We start from the raw sequence: 12,262 nt of genomic DNA on the forward strand, positions 1-12,262 counted from the left end.
ATTTTAGTTATCTGATCATCTTGATAAATGTAGGGCAAGAACAATGATGCCTTGGTTTTTCTGGTTTACTTTCCTGTGAGCATAAACTACACAGCTGCTCCTAACCTAATCCCATTATGTACATATGTGTAACCCACAGATAGCTCTCTTTAGAAGTAAAATATGTTAGAGAGGTAAGAACCTTCTTTCTTACTCCACATACAGCCTCACCCAGATGAAATTTCCCATATATACCTATCAGCTCATATTCTGCAAGCTGTGTTCTGGTTTTATGGGCCCAAACTCATAGAATATCATATGAACGGTACTCTATTGTTGTAAAAGCTGAAAACTGTGCATAATGATAGCTTAACAATTTATAATTTGATCAGGAAAAGAATAATTGTGAATACAGACTAAAATAAATTTCTCTGCCTTTTAAAAACACTGGGTGTCTAAGGTACTGAGTTAACCCGAGTATGACCTCAGATACATGTTTACCCAGTTAACTCAATAAGCTTTAAGAAATAAAAATAAGTGAGAAACAGCCAACATAGAAGGATTTTTTTAGAACCATTCAGCAAGGTTTATTACAGCAAATATTTGTTGGCTATAATAGAAAAAAAAGTCCTATGTATTTCCCAAAATTAATTACCTTTATCATCAATACTTTATGTGATGTTCACTAATTTATGTAGGCAGAGGAAGATACTTCACAATCTATCAATTAGGCAGGAAAGTCCTTGCATTTTCACATCAGCTTCTTCAAGTGCATTAAATCAATTGATAAGTAGGTATATGACTATATAACCTCTAAGACCCCTTCTATGTCCAAGACTGTGACTTACTGGGGCTTCCACCATGTTTGGCTTGCTGTTCCTCAGTGTCTTTACTGCATGGAAAACATCAACAACATTTTGCCGTTTCACCATTTCAACAACGATGCCAATGGCACAGAACATACCACTTCGACCGCCACCATTTCTGAAACAGAGAGTGTAGAGGTATTTTATCAGGTTTGGGGAACCACATGTCATACAAAGAATTGTCTTCAACATTTTTTTCATTCGTGTCTTTGTTTTGCTTTATATGCATGCATATATGTGTACAGGGCAGAGAGGAGGAAGCTTGAGGATGGGGGAGCTCAATAGCTTGCACTTAGGAATATGCTATAGGCACTGAGAACTGAAACTCAGATTCCTTGAGATTCTGACATATTTGTAATGTGTAAATCAGAGAAGTTGTTCAGAACAGTGTTCCAAAGAGTTTCAATTAGATGAACAACTATAAAATAATCAATATTTAGAAAATAGAAAAATTAAAATTAGTACTTAATTATAATATCATAAGGCAGAAGCTCTATTTAAAAATATAAATATATATGGGAGGTCTGTTAAGATTTCAGTTGAGAATTCTTTGACATAAAAATTTCAAAGGCTAATGAGGAAATGCCCACCAAAGCCTCCCTGACTGGCTGGGCCAACCTGCCCCACTCACAAGCAGTGGATGATCGTCCGGCCTTCCCCCTCCTCACATTCTTCCTGCCATTTTTCCACCTGCAGAATCAGCTTCAAAAATGATCGTTTGGAGCCAGGCACTTCTCGATGAGAAGCCCAACCTAGATATTGAAACTGCTGTACCATCAGATAACCTTCCTGTGGCTGTAGAGGGAAATGGATTTTTATGTGAATTGAGACTAGAACTTAGGGAAAAAATAAAAGTATATACAATTAACAATACAAATGAAATTTACATTGGATTGAGCCTACTTGATGCAAGTCCCAGTATGTACATGCCCATATGGAGACATTCCAAGTTATAGCATCAAAAAACATGAGAATCTTTGTCTATACCTGCTTTATCCTCACACTCCAAATTCAGTGATGATCCCTATCTTTATGCTTCCTAAATAACTTGCAAATTTATCTCCTCTTTAGGCCACTGCCAATTACAATTGTGACAATTATCTCCTAGTTGATCCCCCTGAATGAAATTTGATCTCCCTCCAACCCTTTGTTAGTACAGGCATCATGATTATTTTGAATACAAAAATGTTCTTGTCATTCCCTGCTTTAATGGCTTTCAAATGATCTTAGCATAAAATCCAAATCTCTGCTATAATTTAAAAGTTCTTATATAATCTGGCTCACTTCCTTCTCCAAATTTCTTTTTAATCTAACATGGTATTCAAGTTTTAGACATTTTGACCTCTTTAATCTATTTATCAAGTCACTTCTTGCCTGGGGGATTTTAGAAACTGTCTCTTTCATCTAGAAAACTTCCTTCTTGCTTGCCTTTTTCAATCCCAAGAAGAGTGACCAATATGAAATAGGTTTTGTGGGAACATTTCAAACTCAGTTTTCCTGGGAAAGCTCTCCATGTTGGGCAAGCAAAGATGGTTGATTACCAGCCTCAGCAACTTATTGAGGCCCTCAGTAACTTATCAAGACTCTGTCCCAAAATAAATAAAGATAAATTAAAAAAATAAAGATAAATAAAAAAATAAAAGGGCTGGGATGTGGCTCAGTGGTTAAGTGCTCCTGGGTTCAAACACTTGTACACAAAATAACAACAACAACAACAACAACAAACTATGTGGTTACCTCACTCTGAATAACTCCTATCGGTTCTTAATTTTTGGCTTAAAATACCTCAGTCTTAGAAAGGTATTCTTTGATCACTCTGCTTGTGTCTGAACATCCAGTGAAACAGTCTTTATTTTGGGCTTTTAATCCCTAGCATATGTAAATCATATTAGTATATACATGATTATACAATTAGTTGCTGAATTCTTATCTCCTTGGCAAAATATAAATTCCTTACAGATACAGACATCTTTCTTTTCTTCCTAAATTCTATCACAAGAAGTACACATAATACTTTTTAAATAATAATGCTGTTGAAAGGAAGCAAAACCTTAAACTCTTGATAGGAACTATAAGGAACACTATGCAACACAGTGAGTAAACAGTATTATAGGGCATCAGATCCTAAGTTCCACATCATAAGGGCTTATGCAACTTCTACAATACCCGACTTGTTATTTGTGCATACTAAAAGTTTGATGAAGTGAATAATACTAAATAATCAAACTGGGGACAAAATGCACCAGAACAAAAAAAAAAAAAAAAAAAAAAAGTACCAGAACATCAAATATAGAGGAAGATAAATAAAAACAAATAAATATATATGCTTATAAAAAGTAATACAGATTTCAGGTCTTGCTCCTGGAAAAATTTTTATACAAACATCTCAATTCACAGATGAGTTTTACTTTCTTCATTTAGCAGCTACAGTTTCTCAGCTAAAATATTACTAGAACCATAATGTAACAGATGTGCAGACATAATGAGATTCCATTTAAATTAACATCTAAGATATGCATGAATATTATGACATGATTGAAGTTATCCTTTTTTCCCTACTGAAATGAGCAATAGAATTGGATATGATTTTATCCCTTGCTCATAGTTATATACGTATAGACTAATTAACACGACACACATATACTCATTTGGATATGAGAAACACTGAAACAAGACAATACTAATCACACACTTAAAATAATACACATACATAAAGCTGGAACTTTAAAAAAAAACATAGCAATTTCCCTTTTAAAAAGCACAGTTCTATGGAGGCTACTAATTTTTCTTTTCACATACTGTTTGCTATCTGATTACGTAAAACAGTATTTATTATAAGTACTTTTTTTTTTTTGGCAAGATACTCAAACTTGTCATTAGAGCAAAGCATATGAACAGTCAGGGAAAAGATTTCTGAGGGCAACAACTAGTACTTAGCAGCTGGGAAAAGGCACAGTGGTATCAGCTGGCTCTCTCCTTTTACATCTGGACAGAACTGGACATCAGGCCATTAAGAGAAAGATGAGGTTGCGTGTTGGAAGAGAATAGGTGACGGCTATGATTTATCTCCTCTTTTGGTCCTGGATCTCTCTCTCATGCCCAGGTCTTGGAACAATGACACTGGTCTTTCCTACAGGCTGATCTGATATATCCCCTCATTCTGGGCTAAAGCTTCTCTGTCATCATCATCACTATTATGTTCTTATTTTTTAATCACAGGCCTCTGTTGAGTGTCAGTACTAATAAGAAATACAGTCATCCTTCACAGGAACCAGACAGAGGCCATCAGGCCCGATTCGTGATTGAACCACTGCACCTGAGTCTAGATCACCATGGGATATTTAGTCTAGTAACTGACCCATAAATATAGCTCAAATTTCTAATTTCTTGCATTTGAAATGTCTTTTTCCTTGTATTGAAGTATAAGATGTTTACTAGCTTTGAGATAGATCATGTAGTGTTTATGAATTCTTCACTCTCTATTGTCTGAATTGAATTCTAGCCCATAATGATCGTGATCTGCTTGCTCTGAATCAGCCTCATTAGAATGACCCAACAAAGACTTACTCTTGTTAAATTACATATCCTAAATATCCGGTTGATCACATCACAGTCCATTGAACAAGACATACATTCCACTTGAATAGGGCCGTATCGTAGCATCCCTTCTTCTGGCCAGTACTGGGGGCAGCCCTAGGTGATAAATGTTTTGAAAGAAAAAGAAAGGCACATTATTTTTTCTAATTACAGTACTATACAGCAAAAACTAGCATTTTATTACTACTTAAATTATAAACAAATAAATAAAGCAATCCATGGCTATTAACCTGGGACAAGTCGACTTCATTTAGCATCACAATGGAAGTACAGCCATAATCATACACTAATCTCCAGAAGTCTTTCACAGTGTTTGGCAGTGGGTATTGTGTGACGATGAAAGCAGCTGGTTGCCTGTAGCTCTGTGAAGAAAGGAGGTAGAAAATATAATAACTCAAAATGCATGATCAGATAGGTTGTCCAGATTCAACACACTTCAATGTAGGAACAGTAGAGGTGCTGGCTATACATAGAGATGGAGGCAGAGTGCTGCCTAAGCCATGGGGGTCACTGGAATTCACTGGAACTAGTAATGCATCAATTTGGTGGGAAAACATTGATGGCTCCAAAACAATTCAAGTCAAGAACTGAATTTTTACTTCACTGAGAAACATAAATATGGTACACATACAAAAGATGAAACTAAAGATTGAGATAAAGATCTTCCATTTGCTGGGCTGTTTCAATTTCCCACAGGTAAGTGAGTCTCTGAAAGACTGAAGGCAAAGTAAGCACAAAATCCCCAGTATGTTTGTCTGTCAATCTCCTGTGAGAATGTGTGTGTGTATAAATAAAACTGTTTGACTCCCCTCCTCTTCAAATAATAACAAACACAGGTATCTCCAACTTTCATGTTTTTATATTATATGGGTATCCACAGCATATTTTGCAATAGGCAATTCATTTTCTATGGTGCCTGGGCCATGAACATCAGTGAACATCGGTGTTTGGAATGACAGTTTCAATCATTTAAAATTCTCAAGTGACAGAGAGTTAACACTTCTTGGCCCCAGTCAAGGGTGTGATGGCATCTTGTTTACTAAGTGCCCTTTGATTAGGACTCAACATATTATCTTTTCCCAGAGGAGGGGATAGTCAAGGCAATGTCTATCTGGTCTGGGAAATCTGGTTTTCTTCAGATTCATAATCTATACTAAAATAGAAATATATTTTTCTATGTATTAATTTAAACCACCGGCAAGATGCGAGGTACAATAAGGATGAGAGCTTTCTATTTGAGCTTATCTCTGGATTATTTTTCTCTGTAGCACAGATAAGAGCAAGTCACTGGATAAGACTGGTCTTGGGAGTAGAATGTGGGCTATTCCAAGTTTCTACTCCATACAAGGCTGCTAATTTACAGATGGTAATTCTAGAAAACACAAGAGGAGCAAAAACTTAACCTCATTATAGTTAGAAAGGAAAGGTCTCTGACTTCAAATTTCTTCTTGCTATGATTTAGTAGTCAAAAGGGTCAAAGCTAGAAATGAAGATGGTAAGCTATTTAAAATGATCCTGAACCTTGATAGTCTTGCTTTTTCCCAGGTTACCTAAAGTAAGGTAGCTTCAAATCATTTAAAACTCTCTTTCCATGTCATTCTATTTATGGGTTACTAATACACCAAGTATATGCTGGAGTACCCACATTCGATAAAACTTAGAATAAGACAAGATAGCTCTTTCATGATAAAGGATGGATTAATATCATATTAACCTGGGTTAATACTTCCCTAGTTATTTTTAAGTAGTCTCTATTAACTAATGGTAAATAAAACAATTATCTATAAATTATTGGAATATTAAAGGCCACAGATTAAAGTCCCTTAATATTTACAAATTAATATAAATTTGGTACAATATGGCATTCTGTCATTTAAAACATTCATTCCTAATGATATTCAAAACAGATTAGGTATGACTTTCTTTTTTGAAAATAATTAAGATGGTACATGTAACCTACAGTCTATCCTATATAATAACTGATAATCAAGCTCTAAATCTACAATAAAACTTCAAAAAGTATAGCTACTTAGAGTTTCTGTAAGGAAAAATCTAAAATAGCTCTCCAAAAACTTGTATTTCAAAGTTTCCGATTTTTCTTTCTAAGCCATTTTAAATTCCTAGACAAGAAAACTAGCCAGTGTTCAGTTGTATTATGTAGATTTTCATGGCACTTTACACTAACAAAGAAGGCAGTCTCTTACATCCATAAGAGCAGCATTGATGTAGTTACTGCTCTCCCCATCAATTGTAATTAAAAAAGGCAGACATCTGTCAGGTGGCAGCATGTCCATGAAACGGTTCTTGTCATGGTTCCTTGGCAGGCATGCTATACTGCAGTCTTCAGCTTGTAGTCGAGGGGTGACTGAATTCAGAGTCTAAAAGGAAAAAGAGAACCCAGGTTAAAAGACAGTGACCCATTTAATAGCATAACACCCACCCATCAAGAATTTAGGAGGCCAAGTAGAAAGTGAAGGATTTGTGTGGGTAATGGTAGTTGCCACTATGACAGGCTGATAGACTTTTTAGTTAAAGCTAATGAAGCCTGAGAAGTGCAAAGAAATAAGATGCAGAGTCTTCAGTGTGCTTCTTCTTACAGGAAAGTGAAGCTAAACAACACAGCTACCCGTAAGATACATTGCCTAACCAAAGGAAATCCACTCAGGGTGGTCCATGATGCTGATGATGACCTTTCAGGGTTGGAAACTAACATTTGCCATCACATTTTGGTATTTGAAGACACAGTGAGTATTGGGAAGAGTGCTAAATTAAGATTCATGAGATTAAATTTCTAGAGTTTACCCTTGACTTCATTTTTCACCCAACTTCAGGGATGTTTTAAGGGCAGTAAAACAATTTGGGGCTATTTAGAGAAAGTTTAGTACAAACTTCGGCTATTTTTCTTAATGTGCTTGATCTCTTCACATGGTTAATAGCAAGAAGGTCAAGATCCACAAAGTTACATGGAGAAAAAGAGGTTATAAATACACACAAATCATTACCAAATTTGACTTTTATAATATTTTGTCCTCATTCTCTTCCCTGAGTATGAACTCATTTGCCCTTCAGGATACAGGAGAAATGAGCTCATTAATACAAAAGTGACTCCAATGATATGTATAATGAAAGAGACAGGTATTTTATTATACTTGAAATAGGGTCAAAGGTTATAAATTTGACTTGAAAGACCTTTCTTAAAAGAACTATTAGTGCTCAGAACAAATTGTACCAAGTCATAAAAGAGGCCTTAGAAATAGTCCGTACCTGAAATTCATCTTTGAGATGTGAAGAGTTAGTCTGAGAGTCTATTCTAATCATATCAAAATATGCAGCTTTAAATTCACAGACAGGGATAGCAGTTTCTCCACATAAGCAGGCTTCTAAAATGGCATCATGAATAAAAATGTACTGTTCCTATGAAAAGAAAGGAAAAGAAAATTTTATGCTATTTTAATAACATTTTTCTGTCAAAGGTAGATGCCTGATTCCCAGCAGGTCATTCCCAGATGATACAGATAATTTTCTCTCTATGGAAATATTACAGTACCAAAAATTTCCTATATGATTTGATGATCTAACATTGATTATCAATTTTTTAAAAAACCTACTACACTACTATTTTGTTTTATGGGTGATGAAAAGAAAAAAAGTTCACTAGAGATAAATTGATATACCTCTGTCTGGACCATATTGATACGACGAGATCTTAAGGCTTTGACACAGTTATAGATGTCAACAACACCCTCTCTTTCAGCCATGTCCAGCATGATGTCAATCACAATGTAACAGCCAGTTCGTCCAGCCCCAGCACTGTGAAAAACATGAAATTGAAAAATTGTGAGAAACATGTTTATCTTTATGGCATTAAATAAAGATCTTTTCACTTTGAGGTGAAATCAAATTGATTTAATGCAGTATGCGATGCTTAATTTGTACACGCTGTTTAAAAACTTATTAATGCACAGATAACTTCATGTCGAGTATCTGGCTTGGTATAAACAGAAGATTGGAACAAGAGTTTTAAAATGTTTCCCGATTGAAAATTATGAAAATGCATTGTTCAAATTCCATACTTTTCTCACATAGTCTTCATTTCACATTGATTTAATACATATAATTTCAAACTCATAGGATCAATTAGTTGGTGGATTCGGGGTATAAATTTTAACTCCAAATGGAAATTATTTCACATTCATTTTGTGGGTCCCCTGAACAACCATGTGGGAATGAGGATCAGCATCTCACAGACATGCTTGTAAAAACTAGGGCAAAAAACACATTTGTTCCAAAGTCTTTCAGAGGGAAACCTGAGTAGCCACAATCCACAGGAAATGCTCCTGGGACAGGTGGGAAGAGAATGATGGCTATTGAAGAGAGGACTCAACAGGAGAAACAATATTGGAATCATGATCTGAATTAATTGTTAGATGCAGACTGATTATCAGCAGGTCCCAATAACCACTATCTTATTGTATGTAACTAAAAAAATTAAATCCTAATGTATTTTGATTATCTTAACCCCAGAGAATGTTTCTCCAATTTTACATAGAGAAGTCAATGGAGCAAACAAGATCAAGGAGATTTTTTTAAGGGGGGGGGCTCACTTTATATTCAACTTTTTTTGTTAAAAATTCAGAGATGCATGGTATTAAGTGGCAGATGATATTTCTGTTTCAAGAGAGTATCTGAGACTCCTGGAGCACTTCCAAAATAAGCAATTTATGAGAAACTAAACCACTATGATAAATAAAGAAATCCCTGAATTGAAACCTTATTTATCTTATTTTCTAAATGCTTAGATGACTAATAACATTATTTCTTTGTTATCTAGTCTGGGCCTCCTTTTTAAACTCACTATTCGTTTAGAAATTTAAGCAAAAGCTATTGTGTGTGTCTCTCTCTCTATTTTTTTTTTTCCCTTACCATCTTCTCAATCACTGTTCCCAGGGTTTGAGACAGGAAAGTAATTGAGGAGTACATCAGATTTCTTGAGGAGGACTGAAATGAAGGTTCCTTTCCCAGGGTACATAGTATCTGATCCTTATGGAATACTTTACTTTTGTTTCATTCTCTGTTGCTTTCCCCCACTTTTGTACAAGGCCATTTAAATCCTGAATAGGTTGGATTTTCAGAAAGAAAAGAAATGCTTTAGTACAACCTATTATGTAGCTTGTAGGGCTACTGTTTGAGAATGGTGTGTAGCATTTAGAAAAGCTTTTCTGATTCAGTACTTATTTTTCTGGTCACATCTCAATATGAGGCCATGTAATTTGCTTTTAGTGTCTCAGAATGCTTATTTTAAGAGAGGTTTCTAATCAGAAGGAGTCTGGATATAATGTTAATTTGGGGGGCATATATTTGCTGAATTTTACTGATGTACTTTTCAAGGTCCTCTGATGAATGTTGTTTTGAAAAAAAAATTAAATCTCTGTTTTGCAGCACAAATTCTTGTAATTTAGGCCATTTAGTAACTCTGTATGTCTCACATTTAGTTTTAAAAGCTGGGGATTCTAGTGGGAATTTACTAGATTGGCAAGAAATCTCTATTTTAACCTACCATTCCAGACAATATGGGATTTGCAAAAGTGATAAAAAAAAAAAGATCAAAAACACAGATGTTGCCACTAAAAGTCAGTTTCCACACTGGTAATTGTGGATAACACTACACACATTCGGATGAATGTATGTATTTCTCAAGTTTCTGTTTTATATCCTACTTAAAGTTAACTTTTCTTTTATTGCATTTTACATTATCTGCAATACATGCAAGCTGGCACTTTGAAAGCACACATTGGTATTTGTGCGTAAAATCTTGCCTTCTTTCCTTGATATATATATATATATTGTATTATGAATTGAACCCAGGGGCACTAAACTACTGAGCCATATCCTTAGCCCTTTTTATTTTTTTGTTTTGAGAGTTTCATTAAGTTGCTTAGGGCCTTGCTAAGTTGATGAAGCTGGCTTCAAACTTGTGATCCTCCTGCCTCAGCCTCCTGGGCTGCTGGGATTATAGGCATATGCAAAGATGCCTGGCTTGTCTTGAATAACAGCTAACTGCATACAGTTAATGATTTGGACCACCACTCACCTGCAGTGAACAACAATGGGGCCTGCACTAGGAGGGTTGGATAACTTGACTCTCCGGATAAAAGAAAGAAGCCCGGTAGCATGGTATGGCACTCCATGGTCAGGCCAGCCCGTGAAATGGAACTGTTTAACTTCACGAATTTCATTGTATCCCCTCTGTGCAAAGATGGAAAGAAGTGTTTTCAAAAGGACCAAAATGAAGCCATTAAACATAATTATGGGTACTAGAACTGACTGACAGTGATAACAATTAAAAATTTAGTAAAGATGATGCCTTTTCTACAAAAGGATACTAGCTTAGGAGCTTACCATTATTGTCAGCTAACTGCCACAGAACATTAGAAGGTTTTCTCAGTTAAGTCTGGGAAAATTTTATTTATCTTGACAGCTTGCTTCTTACTGGGAATGACAACTCATAAAATTATTAGGGGAAAAGAAGGAAATCGAAAGCCTAAATGCTACACTATTGACACAATGAACTGAGTTCTCCAATGGTGTATAAAAGCAATGGTCCAGATTTTGCCTCATGAAGAGATGTTAATGCCTTGCTTATCCATGTTGAAAATGGTTTTGAAGCATAGCCTGGAGGGATTTCCAGCACAGTGGCACTCTAGATTTGTCTGTAAAAGTATACAGACCACTAAATTGTTCTATGGGTAAATGAGTTTCCTTAGCTCCCTGAAATAATTCAGCACCTAGAGTACTATGGATAGTAACAGAAATGCAAAATCAAAGAAGCAAGGCATATACTGTATCTGTCCTGTGGGGTGACTTTAAAAGAACCCTATAACTGTACATTTTAAAACCTCTTCCTTCATTCTTATTAAAAGAAGCATGGAGAATTGGATAGCAAAACTTGGAGAGCACAAGTGAAATAGCACAATTAATATTTATTTTTTTGAAATAGTTGGACACAATATCTTTATTTTATTTACTTATTTTTAGGTGGTGCTGAGGATTGAACTCAGGGCCTCGCACATGCTAGGTGAGCACTCTACCTCTGAGCCACAATCCCAGCCCTTCAAAATTCATTTTTAAGAACTCACATTTATAGCGAAAGAAAAAGAAACTGTGATCTCTATAGTTCTAACTCGATTGTGAATTGGAAGATCCCACTGTCACTTGTTCAATCAGAACAGGTAAAAATATTACAAGAAATTAATAAACCAAATTGAAAAAGATAAATTATCTTTGTAGTCTATCAGGAATAAACTGATATTACCAAAACCTTGGGAGTTAGGAGACTGTGTCTTATTATTCTTTCTGATTCCAGTTCCTATCACAATATACTACACAAAGCAGGGCGCAACAAATGCTTATAATAGTCATCACAAAACTACACAAATGGAAAAAATCACCTTCTTTGCTAATTTCAAGTCAACTTTAGAGATGAAGACCATAAATTATTTTAAGACTTGATTTTAGACAATTATTTCATCTCCTCTATATTAACACTTTTACTGGAGTGGCTGTATGGGACTTGCTTCATTTCTTCTGCTACACGTACAAGACTTCCTTTTTAAAGTAAATGTTTCTATCTGGTGGTGGACCTCCCCTATTATTCTTTTTAAAAAATATTTTTAATTGTAGATAGACATAATAACTTTATTTTGTTTATTTATTTTATTATGTAGTGCTGGGGATCAAACCGAGTGCCTTGTACATGCTAGGCAAGGACTTTACCACTGTGCTACAACCCCAGCCCCCATTGTTATTTTTATTTAAAATTT

General features: G+C 35.3%; 1 protein-coding gene across 11 annotated transcripts in view; it reads right to left on the bottom strand.

The window, feature by feature from the left end:
* The window catches only part of Ptprk (protein tyrosine phosphatase receptor type K), a 560,796-nt gene that overhangs the window by 3,415 nt on the left and 545,119 nt on the right, over positions 1–12,262 (bottom strand). For all 11 annotated transcript variants that reach the window (XM_058581031.1, XM_058581026.1, XM_058581030.1 and 8 more), the window contains 8 exons: positions 10,534–10,688; positions 8,117–8,252; positions 7,707–7,856; positions 6,647–6,820; positions 4,673–4,804; positions 4,413–4,538; positions 1,477–1,640; positions 828–963 (listed from right to left, as the gene is read on the bottom strand). In XM_058581031.1, the coding sequence (XP_058437014.1) occupies positions 828–963; positions 1,477–1,640; positions 4,413–4,538; positions 4,673–4,804; positions 6,647–6,820; positions 7,707–7,856; positions 8,117–8,252; positions 10,534–10,688 (1,173 nt within the window). The remainder of the gene's footprint in view (positions 1–827; positions 964–1,476; positions 1,641–4,412; positions 4,539–4,672; positions 4,805–6,646; positions 6,821–7,706; positions 7,857–8,116; positions 8,253–10,533; positions 10,689–12,262) is intronic.

Source organism: Marmota monax, unplaced genomic scaffold (assembly GCF_021218885.2).
Source record: "Marmota monax isolate L192 unplaced genomic scaffold, Marmota_monax_Labrador192_F-V1.1 WCK01_AAM20220418_F8-fsc00030, whole genome shotgun sequence".
NCBI classification, from domain to species: domain Eukaryota; kingdom Metazoa; phylum Chordata; class Mammalia; order Rodentia; family Sciuridae; genus Marmota; species Marmota monax.